This window comes from Aspergillus campestris, assembly GCF_002847485.1.
Source record: "Aspergillus campestris IBT 28561 chromosome Unknown P168scaffold_13, whole genome shotgun sequence".
Lineage (NCBI taxonomy): Eukaryota > Fungi > Ascomycota > Eurotiomycetes > Eurotiales > Aspergillaceae > Aspergillus > Aspergillus campestris.
The window spans coordinates 693,672-713,071 of record NW_020194348.1 but is presented as its reverse complement, the minus strand read 5'-3'; the positions used below and the strand labels follow the sequence as shown (position 1 = coordinate 713,071).

The 19,400-nt window shown below is 53.7% G+C and overlaps 8 protein-coding genes across 8 annotated transcripts; 4 read left to right on the top strand and 4 right to left on the bottom strand.

The window, feature by feature from the left end:
* Positions 1–1,418: 1,418 nt before the first annotated feature.
* On the top strand, positions 1,419–4,492 carry P168DRAFT_275530 (alpha/beta-hydrolase; the record flags this gene model as incomplete). The annotated part of the gene is made up of 2 exons (XM_024835502.1): positions 1,419–3,249; positions 3,324–4,492. The coding sequence occupies 2 exons, from the start codon at positions 1,419–1,421 to the stop codon at positions 4,244–4,246; spliced, it is 2,754 nt and encodes a 917-aa protein (XP_024689520.1). The 3' UTR covers positions 4,247–4,492.
* Positions 4,493–4,838: 346 nt separating this feature from the next.
* P168DRAFT_307339 (glutaredoxin) lies at positions 4,839–6,225 on the top strand. Its single transcript, XM_024839099.1, has 4 exons — positions 4,839–5,024; positions 5,107–5,226; positions 5,293–5,704; positions 5,763–6,225. The coding sequence occupies exons 2-4, from the start codon at positions 5,152–5,154 to the stop codon at positions 6,071–6,073; spliced, it is 798 nt and encodes a 265-aa protein (XP_024689519.1). The 5' UTR covers positions 4,839–5,024; positions 5,107–5,151; the 3' UTR covers positions 6,074–6,225.
* Positions 6,226–6,703: 478 nt separating this feature from the next.
* Positions 6,704–8,178, top strand: P168DRAFT_293305 (60S ribosomal protein uL6). Its single transcript, XM_024837786.1, has 5 exons — positions 6,704–6,787; positions 7,079–7,126; positions 7,292–7,547; positions 7,670–7,847; positions 7,900–8,178. Exons 1-5 carry the CDS (start codon positions 6,742–6,744, stop codon positions 7,948–7,950), a joined length of 579 nt encoding a protein of 192 aa, XP_024689518.1. The 5' UTR covers positions 6,704–6,741; the 3' UTR covers positions 7,951–8,178.
* Positions 8,179–8,554: 376 nt separating this feature from the next.
* P168DRAFT_275522 (triacylglycerol lipase family protein) lies at positions 8,555–10,859 on the top strand. The gene is made up of 4 exons (XM_024835501.1): positions 8,555–8,633; positions 8,697–8,827; positions 8,885–9,689; positions 9,743–10,859. The coding sequence occupies exons 1-4, from the start codon at positions 8,568–8,570 to the stop codon at positions 10,460–10,462; spliced, it is 1,722 nt and encodes a 573-aa protein (XP_024689517.1). The 5' UTR covers positions 8,555–8,567; the 3' UTR covers positions 10,463–10,859.
* Position 10,860: 1 nt separating this feature from the next.
* P168DRAFT_313240 (uncharacterized protein) lies at positions 10,861–13,863 on the bottom strand. Its single transcript, XM_024839644.1, has 3 exons — positions 13,562–13,863; positions 11,442–13,496; positions 10,861–11,363 (listed from the first exon to the last, which is right to left on the bottom strand). Exons 1-3 carry the CDS (start codon positions 13,575–13,577, stop codon positions 11,224–11,226), a joined length of 2,211 nt encoding a protein of 736 aa, XP_024689516.1. The 5' UTR covers positions 13,578–13,863; the 3' UTR covers positions 10,861–11,223.
* Positions 13,864–14,096: 233 nt separating this feature from the next.
* On the bottom strand, positions 14,097–16,555 carry P168DRAFT_293302 (uncharacterized protein). The gene is made up of 2 exons (XM_024837785.1): positions 16,448–16,555; positions 14,097–16,268 (listed from the first exon to the last, which is right to left on the bottom strand). The coding sequence occupies exon 2, from the start codon at positions 16,222–16,224 to the stop codon at positions 14,461–14,463; it is 1,764 nt and encodes a 587-aa protein (XP_024689515.1). The 5' UTR covers positions 16,225–16,268; positions 16,448–16,555; the 3' UTR covers positions 14,097–14,460.
* A 155-nt stretch (positions 16,556–16,710) lies between these two features.
* P168DRAFT_66779 (uncharacterized protein) lies at positions 16,711–17,537 on the bottom strand. Its single transcript, XM_024842093.1, has one exon. It carries the CDS (start codon positions 17,249–17,251, stop codon positions 16,811–16,813), a length of 441 nt encoding a protein of 146 aa, XP_024689514.1. The 5' UTR covers positions 17,252–17,537; the 3' UTR covers positions 16,711–16,810.
* P168DRAFT_330212 (rhomboid protease PCP1) lies at positions 17,122–19,324 on the bottom strand. The gene is made up of 5 exons (XM_024841556.1): positions 18,422–19,324; positions 18,265–18,368; positions 17,853–18,183; positions 17,624–17,798; positions 17,122–17,537 (listed from the first exon to the last, which is right to left on the bottom strand). Exons 1-5 carry the CDS (start codon positions 19,227–19,229, stop codon positions 17,285–17,287), a joined length of 1,671 nt encoding a protein of 556 aa, XP_024689513.1. The 5' UTR covers positions 19,230–19,324; the 3' UTR covers positions 17,122–17,284.
* Between the last annotated feature and the right edge of the window lie 76 nt (positions 19,325–19,400).

Here is a 19,400-nt window from a genome sequence, read left to right as displayed (position 1 = left end):
TGTTACCTATCTGGGTAATATCAGTTGTCGAGTCCATCTGGTGTAGTTTGTACACACTTCAATGCTCTGAGCGAGCAATGTATCAATTGATCACAAGACATCCTTGGGTCAACTCTTGCCACTCCCTTTTCCCAGCAGATTGGTGATATACAGTCATGGGATAGTCACCTCATCCGTGATGACCTACTTTCGACCCAAACCAAACGAACCTTGCCTTCGAAAGGCATCAAAGGCAGACTGGTTTCACCATATCCCTGGTGGAAATTGGCATCGGAAGCTTGGATGTGTCCGTGCCGTGAGTAAGATTAATTCAACCTGAGTCCTTGGGATTTGGATCTGCGAACCGTGCGGAGGGAAGTTCTTGTCAGACTTTGGGTCTGAGATCGATGAGTGGATGCAAATGCAGAGAACCGCCAGACACTAAGGCAGGGAAGCCCACCGTGACCCATATCTGACCTACATATCAAGCAATGACTGGCCCCTTTTGAACCTTTTTCGGTTTTTTTTTTTTTTTTTTTTTTTTCTCTCTCTCTCTCTCTTCTACGGAGTATTTTCCTTCTTCTTTCCATTCCACTGGCATCCAGGTCTCCCTGGTTGGAAGAGTCCAATATGAATATATATATCCCAGGTGGATCGCGTATAAGACGGCTGTACAGATGTGGATAGAGGATAATTGGAGACCAACTAAACCTCGGTAGTTTCAACGCAGCAGGTTAGATATAATATTGATTTATGTGATTCTCTCTTCCTTTTATGTATCCTGTTAGATTGTCTTTCTTTTCGCTCTCTTTTCCCATTGAATTATCGGATTCAAGGGCTTCTGGAGGTTATTTAGTCTCTCCTCCTTGCCCCTCACTCTATAGTCCTACTAACTATCTCTGTTTGACTGAGTCGGCCGATCTTGGATTAGAACCCTCCTTTTCTGTTGTTCCTTTTCCTTTTTCGATTTTATCCGTTTGGTTTTATCCTATTTTATTCAATCAATTTTTTCCCTCTTTTCGTTACGCTCTTTTAGTCCCTCCAAATGCGCGATCCCTTCCTACACGGACCACCCTCTTTTTCTCTCCCTGCCCCCCTCGTTCCTTTCTTCAGTGAAGATATTACCTGCAAGGGAGTCCCGTTCCATATCGCAAGGGGCTCAACAGGATTGGATCCTGGTTTCAATATTTTGCTTTCCTTAATTGGCACATGCAGGAAGCCCCCTCGACCCTCTATAGATTAACCACCACTCAAGGACGAACGGCCCTGCAACCTCCCGATTTCCGCTCGCCCCCCCCCCCAATCCTGACTGGACTGGACCATGCAAATGTCCAGTAAAAGCGCCTGCGCATACTGTCTGTGATTAATTGGATTCCGGCCGGAGCGCCAGCTTTCGCGACAGGGCTTGAGCATCCCACCCTTGTCAAGGGTTTTACCCCATGGATTACGCGGAGAGTTCGTCGGCGTCTAGGCTCGATGCCCCTTTCCAGGCATCTTCCGCCCTCCTGTCGCGTCGTCGCAAGGGCAACCCGTCCCGAAAACCCTCGATCAGTCCGGTGACCGACCAGGGCTCCCCCGAAGTGATATCCTCGTTGATCTCTTCGCTGTCGACCATCTCTGCCCCTCTCCAATCGCATTTCGACAGTGGCCCGCGCATTGATTCGGAAACCGACCCCACAACCCCCATCTATATCCCTCCCGAACCACATTCCATTCCCGACCAACAACGGCCACCGAGCGAGCATGGATTTGGCGTGACCTACACCACGACCCCAGTGGCGGTCGACTTCCCGCATAGTCCGTTTCTGCACCCCGACGATGCTGCGGCTGCCCCTATCATTCGCATGGCCCGGGCGCCGCCCCCTCCGAAGTCTCCCAAGTCGCCCAAATCGCCCAGATTCAAATCAGCCTTCTCCGCGCCCCCGTCCCCGGGAAGGCCGACGTCCAGGGGTTCCTACACCTCGTTCAAGGCGGGCTATGAAGACACCGCGTTTGGCATGATCTCAACGGAGCCAGGCCATCGCGCATCCACCGCCGCTAGTATCGCCTCGACAGGATCTAGGAAAAGCTTGAAAACCCCGCTGGGCTTGTTCAAAAAGCCATCGCGTGAATTCTTGTGCGGCGGCAAAGATAAAGAGGCGGAGAAACCACGGAAGTCGAATAGCTACAACGATAGCCTGAGGCAGAACATCCCGCGGAATCGCGCGAGTTTGCGCTCCATGCACTCCATGGCGAACGTGGCAGAGGAAGGACGGCAGACTTACTCCACGGAATCATCGCGGCAGCCTCCCCCTAGCTCACCTAACAGAGAGCGTTCTTCGTTCCAGAGCTTATGCGACAGTGCGCCAAGCACCCCCGGGGGCGTGGGCAGTGGGAGGGCAGCCATCCCCGCACGTGAATCGTCGCTGCGGCACAGCTTTTCCTCCGGCTCCAGGCAACGCAAAGGTTCCCGTCATGGTCGACTGCCGTCCGCAGGCAGCAACCGGGAGGCCAAAGTCGATAGCGGAATAGCTGGCGTCGGAAGCGAAGCCGAACAGGTGACGAAGAGGATCCAAGAACTGAAAAATCAACAGCAGAAAATCAAGACTGAGCTGGAAATGGACGATAGTCCTGAAATCACCGCAAAGCACCTCCCGTCTCCGAAACCGGTTCGACCGCCGCAAAACCCCGGCGGTCTTGGTGCTGGCGTCGGTCCAGCCGAGGCGCGACGGAATCGTTCATACACATTCGACGAGAGCGCTCCAGCGCCAGCAGTCATGACTGGTAAATGCAGATCCATGACGAGAACTAGCTCCCCACTTGTCTCGAAACCAACCAACGTGCCGTTTGCGACGAGGGGGTCCTTTGATAAATGCGACCAGGCTAGTATGATTCGCGCCCGACAGTCCGTGGAGTCGTCTACACCTCCACGAAACCACAGGCGCTCGCCGTCTGGACCGACTCCCGCCGGCCAGAGTGTGGCTGGGGATTATCGTCCGTCGAGCGCCGATTCCATCGACCACTTGGTGTTCGACTACATACAATCTCCCAAACTGACTCAACGTGTCCCCCATCCCACGACGGGCCGTACAATCGCATTCTCCGAGGTGGGAGATCCTAGGGGGCACGTAGTTCTGTGCTGCCTTGGAATGGGATTAACCAGATATTTGATGGCCTTTTACGACGAACTGGCGCGTTCCCTCAAGCTTCGAATGATCACTTTGGATCGCCCCGGAGTTGGTGAAAGTGGGCCTTGTGTGGATGAGTCGGGGAACCCTCTCAGTTGGCCAGGTAAGAACCCTGTTTTCTTTCTTCTTCTCCCACCTTCTCTTTGGTCCATCCTCCGAATTGACTAACGGGGACAGACGATGTTGCTATTGTATGTAACTACCTCAAAGTAACTAAATTTTCGATCTTGGCGCACTCTGCTGGTGCCATCTACGCGTTGGCAACGGCTTTGAGGATCCCACAGCATATCCGCGGCCGTATCCATCTCCTTGCGCCTTGGATCCCTCCGTCGCAGCTGTCGAGCATTGGCTCGCAGAAATCTCCCGCCCCTACCAATGCCGTGCCATACTCTCAGCGAATTCTCCGTGCGCTACCGACCTCTTTCTTAAAGGTAGCCAATTCCAGCTTCATGAGCGCGACGAGCGCAAGTATAACGACCAGTCTTCCCAAATCACCCCGGCGTTCAAAGCGCAAAGGGACTGCGAAAGATGCCTCTGCCTCGGCGGCTCCCGAAGTCAATGGACCCCAGAAACTCCAGTCGAAGATCCATCAACAGGGCGCCGACCTCCAGGCCCTACAAAACGTCCGAACCCCAAATATACCCAGCGAGGCCCGCGACAAGGAAGGTGACGCCTTCGGCCAGAATGCAGACGTCTCCGACGAGCGTGAGCGCCAATCCGATTATGACAATCGCCTGACGCACAAGATCTGGGAATTGGCCACTAGCAATGCCAACCCGGCAGTTGACTTGCTCGTGTGCCTGGAACGTCACCAGCCGATTGGGTTCCGCTACGTGGACATCACACGAAACGTTGTCATCCACCACGGGAGCAGGGATACCCGCGTCCCGGTGGACAACGTCAGATGGCTTGGCCAAACCATGCGACGCTGTGAGGTCCGGGTTCTCGAGGACGAGGGCCACGGATTGATGGCGTCTGCGTCTGTGATGGGCAATGTGATGATGGAAATTGCCAAGGAGTGGGAAGATTGGATGATTGTCGTCCAGGGCAGACGCCGAGGGACCACCGGGATGCGACCCGGCCTTATGATTCAAACATAGGGACAACCGCATAACCTTGGACTCGATACAGAATGGCAGGCTGCGCAGACGCTGCGCTCCACCGCTGCTGGTTCTGCGGATTCTTTCTCTTTTTCTTTCTTTCTGGGGAAGTCTGGCATGGATTCGATGCTATGGACGGTGGCTCCAAGCAAAACATGTGGTCCCTGGGCTAAATCCTGCATTGAACCATGACAACTCCCGCGTTATTAGTGTCATTTCATTTTAGCAATACCCGATTAGAGCATCATTTGTTTAGTATAACCCATAATCAAGATTTTTTTCATATCTCTCTTGGGACTAGAGTAGTTAAATTTGTCCGGCATGATCAAACTGAGGAAGAATACTCAGTAGCCGAAGTTGTATTCCTTTGATTAAGTAGGTGGGTATCACTGCATCCCATCTCCATAGTTGACCTTGGCAGGAGTAAATAAATCCATGGCGTAACCAATTACGGAGCAAACCTCCTGGCCGAGCTAGGCGCGCACACGCGGGCCGCTCCTTTTAGGATCATTGGCTCCCCGGGGTTGTCCAGTGTCCACCCCCACGCGCGACCATCATTCAATCAATGATTCAATCTCTCCCAACCTTCAAAAGCGGGAGTACCGCTGAGGCATCACGATAGTTGTCGATCTATCTATCTATATATATATTATAATTCTTTGTTTCCATCCTGTTTTCGCATCTGCGCAATCCCATGTCCGGTTGTGATTGGTGTTCCGCCTGCGCCGATGATCTGTCGACCCCACGAGGCTGCGACTTCGATGCGTGAAACAACCAGGTAGGTATTGTCTTTTGGGCCCAAGCGTGCATGGTATATAAGGAGGGATGACGCACTCTAACCGTTTTGTCTGAATCTCTAGGAAATCTGACCACTATACACCGTCCTCGGCAAATACCCGTTCATCATGCTGTCCCAACGGCGCATGAGGCTGCTGGCCGTCGTCGTCTTTACGTTGATCGTGATCGCGCTGTATTACTCGGTGAGCCGGCCCCCTCATTTAAATACGTCGTTGAAACCGGCCGTCTAATGTGATTCCCACTCTCAGAGAGACAGTCACCAGGAGCAGAACCAGAAGTTTTACAAATCCACTGTAGCCGCCATCGAGGCGCAAAAGGAGGCGGCGGAGTTGGAGAAGACGGCAGCGAAACAGCGACCGGCGCACAGAAAGCCCGCTGAAAAGCCGCCGCCGATCGATGACGATACGATGAGACCTGCTACGCCTAAGAACCCGGATGATACCGAGGAGATCTCCATCGCGGGGAGGACGAAGATAACTGTTCCCAAGAACAGGGACGACCCGGTACAGCAAGGATCGGAATCGCCTAGTAATCCTCAGGCGGATGACAAGACTCAGGCGGACCACAAGACTCCTCAGGCGGACGATACTCCCAAGACGGACGACGCGCCTGAGGGCGACGCGAAGACCGAGCTCAATTCTATTCTGAAGCGAGCACCCAGTACGTCACGTCCCCGTCGCATTACTATTCTAGACCGCTAACAATGCAATCTACGCAGTTATCATCTTTTCCAAATCCTATTGTCCGTTTAGCGCACGCGCCAAATTCCTTCTCCTGAACAGATATTCGATTGTGCCTGCGCCGTTCGTGGTGGAGCTTGACAAACACCCGCTAGGACCACAGCTGCAGACTATTGTGGCTGAAAAGACCGGTCGTCGCACTGTGCCTAATGTGCTGGTCAACGGGAAGAGCATCGGAGGCGGCGACGATGTGACTGCGCTCGACGAGAGCGACGAGTTGGTAACCACGCTGAAGGACTTGGGTGGGAAGTGGATTCAGGAGGTCACTCGACACGAAGCAGGGCCTTGACCTCTCAAAGACAGTTGGAGTCGTAGGCTCCCTTCGAAACTTACTTACCCCTATGGATAGTCGGCGTTTTCATTTCTTTCGATTCTAGGTAGTTGAGCTTTGTTTGTGTATATATTATACCTGAGGGGTTGGGTAGATAAGCACGATTAGTTGGATATACATGAAGGACCGATATTTTCGTTCGTCTTCTTCTTCTCTTCCTTTTTGTTTCTTTCCCCATATGCCTCATGCATATCTTATCGAACATATCTTGACTCCAAGAATAAGTCACGTGGTCCAACACTGGTGCCAAGACATTCGAGGAAGAGGCATAGCAAGCCTGGAGGGGACAGACACCTCCTTTCTCGAGAAGCAATATTCGATCGGCTCAATAGAATAAATCCAAGAGTCTTCCCTATCTGTAACTCTGTAGTATAAGTCAATGTCATCTCATAATAAAACAAACCATACTCCGAACCAACGACGCTAAACCCAATCGGTGTCAACCCTAGGCGGATAACGCTAACCCAATCCGTCGCTAAGCGACGCACAACCGGCGGGTTTCGCTCCACCACCGGAGCGGAACAGACAAGACTGGCTTTTGACGAATTTCGTTCCCTTTGAACGACCGACCGCACGACGACATCGACAATCTTCCCCTCGGACAATCCACAGCCCACGCAGTCAAGATGCGGTACATTCACTCCGAGGAACGGCTGCCCATCCCCGACAATGGTGAGCTTTCATCCGATTTAAATTCCTGGTCTTTTGAGATGGTGGCCTCGTGGTGGTCGATTTGGTGGTGATCCGGCGCGACGACGTGATGTGCGTTTGGGAACGGGGTGATACGGTGCAAAGACGTCGCGCCTGTTGCAGGATGGATTACTCGAAGGAATGAGAGCGCTGGGTGGAAAAAACAGAACAAGAGGGGGGAATCAGGGAGCGCATTGGGGAGAGGCCATTGTCAATGGACTATGTTGAATATGCTTCGACAGGACTTCATGCTAATTCGAATTTTGCTTCTAGTGAACGTTCACATTCGTTCGCGGATTGTTACCGTCGAGGGCCCCCGAGGTATGCAACACTGTCTACCTTTTTTTTCCTCTGTTAGAGGACAAGAAAAAAATTCCAAACCCCGGGCATGACTTTTGGCTACGGACAACGAAGAGTGTCCGGCTATCGTCTGTTCGGCTCGTTATTCGGCATCGTGTAACTAACATGGGTTGTCCTCGACTTTAGGCAAGCTTGTTAAGGACCTTTCTCACATCGCCGTCACCTTCGGCCGCCCCGAGAAGGATGTCATCTCCATCGAGCTGCACCACGGTGCTCGCAAGGGCGTTGCCACCCTGCGTACCGTCCGCACCCTCATCAACAACCTGATCATCGGTGTCACCCGCGGCTTCCTCTACAAGATGCGCTACGTCTACGCGCATTTCCCCATCAACGTCAACCTTGAGAAGAACGCCGAGACCGGTCTTACCGAGATTGAGATCAGGTAAGCCGGAAGCACCATGTTACGAGGCACTGGAAATTACGTTTTTTTTTTTTTTTTTTTTTTGGAAGCGTGGTTGTGGACCTATTATATGTTCGAGGTTACTGATGGATGAATCTTCATAGGAACTTCCTGGGCGAGAAGTACGTCCGTCGTCTGACTGCTCAGCCCGGCGTTGAGATCATCACCTCCCCCAACGTTAAGGATGAGCTCCAGCTCTCCGGTAACTCCCTGGAGAACGTCTCCCAGAGCGCCGCCGATATCCAGCAGATCTGCCGAGTCCGTAACAAGGATATCCGAAAGGTGAGATCTCCGCATTCGAGTGGCATCAACAATCGCTAACAATATATTTCAGTTCCTGGACGGTCTGTACGTGTCTGAGCGAACTAACATCATTGAGGAATAAACGGTTTCTGGGATTGCGTCTGGTGGGTAGCTAGGATGTCAGGGGAATATAATCTTGACCTCTTTGCATTAGGAAAACAATGCGAAGTTCAACCTAAAACAAAAAAGAATCAGAGAACCATGAAATTCAATGCCCCTTTACGTGTCTACGGGTTTGGCATGGTGTTTTCGCCAAGGGACATGGACTGTAGGAAACCAAAAATCCGGCTTCTATGAATTTACTTTTTTCTTCTTCATTTGAACATATCTTCATTTTTTATGGGTTAAGATTTGGCTAGGGGGATCGTAGAGCCGAGTATATAAGGGATCGTCCAACCTTATCGTCAGATTTCCCCTACGGAGTATATGCAAGATCGGATTCCAGGGCTCTGGTCTCCGCCTTTGCTTTGATCGCTGACAGTGGTAAGATCATTGATTGATAACGACCTGTTTGATAAATACTGGTATTCATAGTAGTAATAGTAGTACGGAGTAGTAGTCAGGGTAGTCAGGTACGATGAGATCGGAATTATATCATTGTTGCGGGAGCATGTGATTATGCCGTCCCCTCCAAAAGAAACCTCCCTTGTGATTGTTCCTCTCTGCATCATCTCCCTCTCCCATCAGTCAGATTACAAGATGCCCCTTGGGGTAATTGCCAGGGTCTTCACTATATTAGTGAAGGTATTGCAATTCTTCAGAGATGTATGTCCTCCCCATTGTCCATCGGCCCAGTCAGAATGACATGTATTAACAACGTTACACTAGGCACTACTGTCATGGTGGAGGTCGGAATCTCCGCAGTCCCAACTATTGCGCAAAATATCTACGGCTCAATCGTTCGAGGAGTGGAACGATGCTGCGATCGACTTGGATGAACTCCTGGGCGCCAATCTATGGTGAGTGGACAGACTACGACCATGACTTCGACGAATACTAGAGCTGAACATATCTAGGCGGCAGGACCCCACGAGTCCTCACTATGACTATCTCCTCATTCTAGGAAGGATGCAGGCTATCATGAACGCCCGAGAAAATGACGACATCCTGACACTGACCAGCCTGCTCCGATCGGGTCTGGTCCGCAACCTCGGCAACATAACCGCGATCCATCTCTTTCTTCATTCGTACGCAGGGACGAAGCATCTGGTGGACGACTATATCACTCAGGTGGCACTCTCCATTCAATATGTCTCAGCCCTGCCGGCGGTCCCGGGTTATAATACTGGCTTTACTGCGCAGTCAAAGCTGGAGCTATTGCACGATACGCGCCAGGCGTTCGGAAGAACGACATTGCTCTTACAAGGCGGGTCGATCTTCGGGCTATGTCACCTAGGCGTGGTGAAGACCCTCCACCTCCAGGGCGTCTTGCCTCGCATCATCACCGGAACGGCGACGGGTGCGCTTATCGCCGCGCTGGTCGGCGTACATACCGAGGCCGAACTGTTGACATTCCTCGACAGCGACGCCATAGATTTAACTGCTTTTGACCGTGTGCGTAAGAGGGACAGCAACCCGCGGTTGCCATTTGGTCTGGGAAGCACTTGGCTGGGCGTGTTGAGTCGACGAGTCAACCGGTTTATGTCCCGCGGTCATTTTCTCGATATCGGGGTGCTTGCGGAGTGCGTACGGGCCAATATTGGGGATATCACCTTTGAGGAAGCGTTCGCGCGCTCGAAGCGTGTCCTGAACATCACTGTCGCAACCTCGAATACCGGTGGGACGCCGGATTTGTTAAACTACTTGACTGCCCCCAATGTGGTACGTGCCAACCTCCAACCTCTATCCAACTTCTCAGAGCTAACCACGTGCAGTTGATCTGGTCTGCGGCTGTGGCGTCGAATGCATCATCCTCATCATTGTACCAATCGGTACCGATCTACTGCAAGGACGAGTCAGGCAAAATCGTCCCCTGGTGGGACGACCAAGACGCAGCCTCCAAGGCAGCACGTCGCACTCGTCGATACAAAGCCGGAGAATCGCCGCTAGCGCGCATCGCAGAGCTATTCAACGTCAACCACTTCATCGTCTCCCAAGCCCGACCCTATCTCATCCCATTCTTCCGCTCCGAGATGCACCTGCTTGACCGGCGTCCAACAGGCCGGTTCACCGTAACGCGCGCCATCAAAGGCCTCGTCGCGTCGGAAATCCGCCACCGACTGCGCCAACTAGATTACTTCGGCTACCTTCCGCAGGTCCTCGCGCGGCTTCTCATTGAGGAGACCATCCCGGGACCCAGCCTGACCCTCGTCCCAGACCTCTCCATGATGGACTTCACCAAGCTCCTGGAGAACCCAACTAAAGAGAACCTGAAGCACTGGATCCAGAAGGGCGAGAAGGGCGTGTGGCCTGCGCTCAGTGCGCTCAGAGTTCGGTGTGCGATTGAGTTCGAGCTCGATAAGCATTACCGGTATGTGCGACGACGGTGTCGACCCGCTGAGAGTCCCGTGTCGCCTGTTTTGCATAGTCCTTTCTTGCAGGGGACTGGACATTTTGAGTCGGTGGATACGGTGGATACGGTGGATACTAGGTGATGGCATTCTGGCCTGGACGGGAACGTCTGCAGACGTCAACAAGTGTCCAACTGTAGGAGCGGGAGGGCAAGTTTGATGCTACATACGAACTCAAGGAGTATCGAATGTTCGATCCTGGAAATATCCGATCCATTCCTCCAACTTTTGATAGAAGATCAGGGAATGGCCTGTCTACACGGAGATTGGACAGACAGCGGCACCGATCTTGGTTCGGATCAGAAGCGAAAAGACTATGGAAGTCATATATTCCAGCATCCATCTGTTATAATATACATCGAACCAACACCCTAAGGCTGACCGACCCTCCACCGATTCCACCCACCAACAACACTCTTAACACGGAAGAAAGAAAGAAAGAAAGAAAGAAACACATAGATCAATAAAGGTACACATTATCAGTATAAAGTCATGTTTCAAAATACTCTACATAATCAATAGCAATAGTAGAAGTCAAATCATAAATATGGAGGATCCTCCCTCCCCTCAACCAATATCAAAACAAACCATGCACGGATATATTCAAAACCACAACAATTGGTATAATATAATATCCAACAAACCCCACCTTGCATATAATCAGATATTACAACCCCCATCCATCCCCTATCAACCCACGAAATAAAAAATAATCAAATAGGAATCCCCTCGGACCACCAAGTCACCGGATCAAAGACAAGTTTCTGCTGCTGCTGCTGCTGTTGCTGATGTTGTTTATTTTGTTGTTCTTTTGTTTTTTCCAGCCAAGTGGTGGGTCAAGTTAGCTAGTTGATCGATGTCGACGGTCGAGGAGGATCATTATTACCCGACTGGGGACGGGAGTGGCGGCCGTGAAGCGAGTGCGAGCGCCATGAGTGAGGGCGTTTCTTGTCTGATTCGGACGGGATGTATTCCAGGGGGGGGACTGGTTGTGTTATTAATATTGTTTTCTTGGAAGGGAGATATATTCGATGTGGAGAGGGAAAGGAAGGAAGATACGTACTACTGAATGCGTAACCGTCGGCGGCACCCTCCTTGTTCTGCGGGTCGATTTCCACCCGGATAGCCACGTCCAGACCACCTGGCATGACGCCGTCGGAGCCGAACCCGTCCGCGGCGGAATTTTCAGCCCCCGCGGTGGCTTCGCCGTTGTGGAGCGGCGAGTGGCCGTCCTTGGGGATCTGGTCGATGGTGCCGCCTTCGAGACCGGTGGGGCCGTCGCCGTTGGTGAACGGGGTGTCGACCTCTGTTAGGCAGGCGTAGTTGCGGGACGGCATGGTGACCATGTTCCAGGTGGCGCTCTTCTCGATACCCCCGGGCTGGCGATCGAATATGTTCATCAGGGTCTCGTCGGTGTCGTGGTCGAGGTGGTGGATCTTGTTGCGGCGGGCGAGCAGGTTGGCGACGGCCTTGGGGGGCGGCTTGTTGGTGATGGCGGAGCTGACGACGTTGACCATGTAGCGGGGGTCGTGGCGGGTCTGGACGCCCAGCTTGGGGTTGGAGTAGAAGCGGCCGATGGCGGCGAGGTGGACGTCGCCGCCGAGGAAGGTGACGCGGGCGGAGTGGGTCTTGGAGAAGTCCTGCAGGCGCTGGATGAAGAGGCGGCGCTCGCGCTTGTGCTGGCGGGCGGTGTAGTGGTCGTCGAGGTCGTCGAGGAGATCGACCTGGCCGTCGAACTGGTTGAAGAGGCCGCCGGCGAAGCCGAAGCGCTTGTTGAGGAGGCGGATGGGCGCGATGACGGGCGAGCTGAGGATGTTCTCGAGCCAGGCGAGACGCGGGTAGGCGATGGGGACGCCGAGGAGGACGATCAGGTGCTTGATGTCGCCGTTGGCGGCGGCGACTTCCTGCTCGAGTCGCTTGAAGATGAGGTCGTAGGTGTCGTTGTAGTTGACCTGGTGGCGGGTGCGCTCGGTCCGGGCGTCGACGCCGACGAAGGCGATGCGCTTGCCGAGGCGCATGTATAGGTTGCGACTCTTCTCCTCGACGTAGGGGCCCGGGCGTTTGCCGACGATCCAGCTGTCGTCCTCGGGCTGGTTCTCGAGGACGTAGGTGTTTTCGAGCTGGCGCGGGTCGGCGCCGGCGGTGCCGTTGACGGCCTGCATGGTCTGGGGCGCGTCGGTGGTGTAGGTGGAGCGCGGGGGTGCGATGTGGTGCTGGAAGAGGCAGTAGTACTTGAAGGCGACGCCGCCGATGCCGCGGAAGACGGAGCAGCGCATGAAGTGGTCGGTGTAGGAGCCGAAGCCGTCGATGATGTCGTGGTCGTCCCAGATGTTGATCTGGGGGATACGGCCGTTGGCCTCCTTGAAGGGCTCGGTGGAGTACCAGCGGATGTAGTTGGCGTAGTAGTACTCGTCGCAGCGCTCGCGCATGGAGTTGTCGAAATTGTGGGCGCGACGCTTGTGGGGGTTGCCGATGGCGGTCCATTCGGCCAGGGGCCCGTCGACGCGGATGCCGTCGTTGTAGATCTGATCGCCGCCGCCGATCATGACATGAAAGGGCTTTTCGGCGTGGACGCGCAGGACATCGTGCCACAGGTTGGGGCCGAGCCAGGCGTCCATGTCAGTGCCGACGGAGAAGCCATTGCAGGAGTGGAACATCATGCGCATGGACTGGTTGACGGAGGGGACAACAAAGTCCCAGGAGGCGCGGCCGAGGTCGCCCTGAGTGTAGTGGAAGCCATCGATGGCATATTCCCAGCGAGCCTCGTAGGAGTCCAGGGGGAGGGCGAGGGAGAAGCGCCAGAAGGCCTTCTCGGGATCTTCGTAGAGGCGCAAACCGTCGATGGGGGAGCCGTGGTTGCCATAGAGGGGCGCATCGGCCGAGGCATCGGGGGCGGCTGGGCCAGCCTTGCGCAAAACAAGCCGCGGCTGAGGAGAGTTGGGTTTGGTCACGATCAACACACTACCACGCCAGGTGGACTCGGAGGCATTGATGTCCATGTTTTTGAAGTTGAGCAAGGGCCCGCAGATAACATCGATCTGGGGGGTGGCCACGGGTTGGCCATTGGAAGGTAGGCCATTGGGGGGTAGGCCATTGGGGGGTATTCCATTGGGGGGGTCTATGCGATCCGATCGGTTAGTATTAAACATGAGGTAGGAGGGAGATCGAGAAACCAAGGCGCACCGTATTGTTGGGCCATGATGGGACTATGGCCTGCGACTCAGAATACTATCCAAAAGAAGGAATATAACAGGATCAATCAAGGATGGTGGGGAGGCGTATATAGACGGAATGAAGTCACAACAAAAGGGGTATCAATGCACGCAGGGAGAAGATCAAGGGATCGAGTATACGACTCGAATAAAGGTAATAATACGAGAAGAATAAGAAAAGGAGAGGACGAGAAGCAGAAGAAGGGGGTTGTAGATTAAAGAGAAGTAGAGTTTTCGACCCAGAGAAAGGGAGGTTAAGAGGGGAGAATGATAACAGAACGAACATAACCCAGATAATAAGCATTATAAGGCTACCCAGACTGCTGGCCAAGAAGGAACTAAGAACTAGTCCGAATAACCTGGGTTCTGCTGCTCATGAATCGTGGATTTGCTGATCGTAATCTGTGGTATGTGGCTGCCTAGCTTTACAGGCATCTCTCTTCTTTTCTTTGATATAACTTCATTTTATCTTCATCATGACTTCTTTAACTTCTTCAACTTCATCTTGATCTTGCTTATTCCTCCTTTCTCTTCATTCATTCTCTTTCTTTCCCTTTACCTTTCCTCCTATCCATTCATTCTCCTATTCATCGGATCTCAGGGGTAGACTGTCCAATATGACCATGATCTTCACTCCAGTGATGAACAGCCCAAGTGGATCCATCTCCCCATGTCCATCATCCCATACCATCCCTGATAACTCCATCGTCCCATACCATCCCTGATAGCATCCATAAAACCATGAAGAACCATATTGGAATGTACTCTCACAAGAAGGATCCATAATCCCAACTCAAACATCCAGTTGACAAAGAAGATGCAATATAAAACATCCATGAAAATGAAGAAAAAATAGTCGAGAATCCACACTTAATCAAAAGCCGGGCTAGGAAGAAGTCGACGAACCGGTGGCGCCTCAGCTCCCGATGCCAAACTCCAGTCGTCATGCAAATATCCCATCGGGCTGACGTTAGCAAACACATCCCTCGGTGCGCGATCAATCCCCACCCCAAGCTCCAACAGCATCCTGGCAAACCCTCCTCGATTCTCTACCGTGTCCAGCTCGGGCTGCGCGTCCACGAGATCCGCCGCACGCCGGAGGAGCAGGGACAGCGGGATCCGGTCGTACTCAGTCACAGCCGACCCCTCCTCGAATCCCTCCGTCGCAGGCGCCACAATGCCCGGTGACATGGGACTCCAAGCTCGTGCGGACGCCCCCGGGCTGCTGGGAAGTGGCCGGGGAGATGGAGTCCGGGGAGGGTCCGGGGGGAACGTGGACTCCAAGACTTGGCGACTGGCCTCGGACCGCTCCCTCATCTCTTCGAACGCCTCCGCCGCCGCCGCCTCGGGAGAGCTCTCTGTCTCGGGGATCGCGAACAGTTCCTCCAGTCGCCCTTCAGTCCGCTTCCGTTTCAGGTTCCGGTCCTCGCTGCGAAGCCGGTCGCACGTCTCCAGCCCCGGAGCCCGCCAAGGCCTCCCCGCCAAGCTGCCGTCGTGCATGGACTTCTCATAGTTGTACAGATCGTTGATGTACTTGTTGACCTCCGACTTGCGCTTGTATCCGCCCGTCGACAGGTCCCTATTGGATGCAAACCACGCCCGGAACGACGCCCGCTGCAGCACCATGCGGAGCTCCTCCACGTAATGCGTGATCTCCTGCTTGAGCATGTCCATCGCGTCGTGCTGCTCTTCGAAGATCACCTCGGCAAAGTCCAGCAGCCACTGGCACAGCGAAATCGCAATGACGATCTCCATCCCGGGGTCGTCCTCCCCGCACAGCGCCACGCAGAATGGGCTCGAGCTGAGCACTCCAATCCCCACGTGCACCTCGTCGCGGAAGCTGGACTGCAGCAGCAGGAGCAGGTCCGGCACGCTGAGCTGGTACATATCGAGCCCGTCGTCCCACACCGTCCACAGATCGTCGATGTTTTCCGTGATATAGTCGAAGTGGCGCGCAAAGAACATTCGTTCCGTGCAGTTGAATCCCACGACGTAGTGTCGGCTCCGGACCGTCGTGTCATGATCCGGGATGGGGAGCGCGCAGATCAAGAATCGCGCCTCATTACCGCCATCGCCAGGAAATAGGGTCTTGGGATCCAGAAGCTCGCGGTAGGAAATGCGCCGGCATTCCATGCCATCGTACAGATACATACCGTTCCGCCTGCACCAGGTGTCTTTGTCTTTTTCCACGGCACGCAGGTACAAGTGGTAGTCGACGATCTTCGACGGGTGACTGATGACACACGTCGGGTCGTCGGCCGTCTTGCTCTTCTTGCTCGTCGGTCCGTCGGGGCCTTCATCGGAGGCTGCAGACGCCGTATCAGACCAGGAAGGCGCAGACGTCTCCTCCGGATGGTCGACCACGTCAAACGCGGTGGATGCCGTGTCCGACCAGGGTGGAGCGGACGGTGCAGCCTCAGGCGAACCCTCCGGATCGTCGCCCCCGTCGAGTTGGTCCGGGAATTCTTCTAGCTCATCCACCATGTCTCTCTGAACGAACAAGCGGGTCATCACAAAGTGTTCATCTTCGGGAACCTGTGGGCTAAGATCTTGGTATATCTGTGACAGGCTCCTCCTCATTTTGAACATGGGAGGCGGGCTCTGCCCATCCTCGAAATCTACCATATCCGACATGTTGCTCAGATATGATGGAAACTGCGTGAGAGACAGATATTCAAGTGAGTGGCAGAGATGGCGAGATGCCAGTGGAAGGTAGCCAGGATGACCGCCGAGAATGAGAGCGGACTTCTCGAATCAGACTCTCGAAGACCGATTCACGGCTGATTCCGGACTGTCTTGAAGACTGACGTGAACTAAAATCAACAGCACTGATCTACTAAACTGACTTTGATGACAGACGACGCGTTTGATATCAAAAGGATCAAAGATGATAAAAAACGATACTGGAAGGATGCAGGATAATGAAGACAATGAGAGAAGAAGAGAAGGGAGAAAGCAAGCACCAACAACAGCAGAAAGAAAAGCCTTTTCAAACCCAGAGCAACAACACGACATGACATGAGCAGTTATTGTGCTCTCCCAGACTCACTCGCCTCAAAATCAGCAAACCTGGCTTCATGTCTACTCTACAATCTACAACTGAGGCTTCACACCATCCATTCTTGGGTATAAAACCACGACGACTAACAATCCGGGGTAGACCCATGCGATGCAGTGCGTCGAGCGATGAACCGCGGGTCTACTTACGAAGCGTAACCTTCTAGAAGAGCAGATCTGGACGTGTTTTGTTGTTTTGGGGGTGTTGGTTGCTCGGCCAAATTAGGAAAGTCAGTGTTGAGCTGTGGACTACATTCACTGGTGGTAACCCTGACAAATATGGATGAATATTTACGTCATACTGGGGGGCTTGGAGTATCTCACTGATAGTAGACCTTATTTGAAAGACAAGAAAGATGTCTGTTGAAAGCATAGTGGAAGAACTGAGTATCAAAAAAGAAGTCAATTTGTCAATTAGGCAGGTTGAGACTTCTGTGGGTAGTCTAGATTTACGTCCTTCTTTCGTGATCAGATATTTACCATATTTCCACGTTATGAATAATAATAAATACAAAGCAGCACACAAACAACAGTGCCTACCTAACAAAAAGCGCCAGCTAGTAAAACAAGAGTAGAGAATGAAAACAACAACCACCAAACACATCACACCCAAACCAACAAAATCAAAAAGCAAAGTCTACTCCAGAAAAGCCCTCTTGAACCAAGGCATCTCCTCCCTCTTCCTCCTCTGCTGATCCTTATAAGCCAGGGCGAAGATAGTCCCAGTGAGATACCCGCCCAGATGAGCATAGTTGTCGACTCTGAAGAAGCGGAAGGCGGGGATGAGGTTGAGGAATTCGAGGGCCACGATGCCGGTCAGGAAGACCCAGCCGTTGGCGGACATGGTGTGTTGCCATTCCTGGGGGAGGAAAGCAATGGTGAGTTTTTGGCTATATCATTAAAGTCCGTTGGTTAGTGATGATGGTCTTGAATGGGCTTTTATTGTGGGGAAAGGAAGGGAGGATGGGGGGCGTACTCGGCGTTGAGCACGCAGAATGCGGCTATCAGGCCTGCGATGGCGCCGCTGGCTCCGAGGGATGTCACGGCTAGTTGGCCGGTTAGGGCGTGCGCTGCTAGCGAGGTGAACGAGCCCATGACACCGGCGACCATGTACAGAGAGAGGAAGTTGCCTCGGCCGATTTCATCGTGGACTTAATAGAGTCAATGATGTGGAAATAGCTGGAAGGAGGTTTTGGGAAACATACGCTTCGTGCCACTATAGTACAGAACAAGCATGTTCATACCGAGGTGCTTGAGGCTCTGGTGGCTGAACACGGCGCCGACATTGCTCAACGGGCGGGGACACGCGGCGACGCTGATGAAATAGCGGTTGAGAAGTCGCCATGCGGGCGGGACTTTCCACAGGGCCCAGATCCCCAGGTTGATGCCGATGATGGCCGCGACGGTCGCTGCCGCCGGGGGGGTATCGGGCCACATGCGATCCGCTCTCGCGGGCGGTTCGTACGTCTGGGCGAAGACGTAGCCCGCGCCGATTGTGAGGAGGACAACTGCGAGGGAAGGGAAAATTCGTCGGCTCTGTCAATTTGCTCGAGATGTCAGCAAGCTTGATCCCCTCAAACATAGCCTATGCGACTACGCCCAATATGTGTAACTCACGGTAGTGATCTTGGTCGCATCAATGGTGGTGTCCATGGCCTGTAAATGGTGCTTCTGCACCCAAGCCAGGAGAGGACGCTCAGTGGGATCCGCGCGTTGCTGAACTATAAGCCAGTTAGTGGACGCATATACATATATATACGTCAAGGCATCTTACCTCCATAAGCCGGCTCGCCGTCGGATTTCTGCAACGCCGTATGCTTTTGAACCTGCTGCTCGTACATTTGACGCTGGCGCTCTTCGCCCTCCAGCCACTCCTGTCGTTTCCGTTCCTGCTCTGCCAGCAGTCGCTTTTCGTTATACTTGCGCGCTTCCTGTAAGACACTTTTTCCCGACGGGTCCTGGGACTCGCCCAGCTCGGCCTCGTAAGAGCCACTCTGCGGCTTGTAGAGACCCAGGTCCTCGGCGCGGCGAATCAGCTTGGCTTCCTCCTCTCGTTCTTCGCGCTCCACGCGCGCCAGGATCGCGGCATCCTCGTCCATGGGGTGGTTGTTTCTCAACCATGTCAAAGCCTTATCGAGTGTCGCGGGGCGGGCGGAACGGGTGATATCGGCCGGGAGGTCCAGATCCAAAGTGCCCGCTTCGCGTCTGCCCTGAAGGACTGCCAAAACACGGTTTCCCATCTGGGGTGTCAACTTCGTGCGGGCGCCGAAGATCGCCTTGATCTCGGCCTCGCTGAAGGGCTCGGGGCGCACTGGGACGCCATGTTCCGGCGGCGGAGGGGTCGGTCGGGAGTGGAGGCATCGGACAAGAGCCGGGGGTGTGAATGGTTGTGTCGCGGTTAGGCGCGGAAGCGATAGCGGTTTGGGGACAGACGAGGAGACGGTGGTGAATAATTTTCCGGCGGGAATTCTATACAAGGACGTTGAAGAGGCGCGAAGGGCGGAGCGCACCGGCGAGAGCAAGCCTAGATGATGGCGCCCCGCGCACGGGTTCCGCCATGCTGCGCAGAAAACATTGCTCATCTCCTCCGACTGAGGGTCTGGGACCCTACTGCACGAGCGTGTCAATTAGTCAGGAGTTGGGGAGAAACAGCAGTGGGAGTAGAGCAAGTAGAGCAAGTGGTGGTTGGAGATCCAAACGTGGAGAAATTCAGGCATCCCGAAAATCAGGCCGACCTCCGGAGCGGAGAAGTT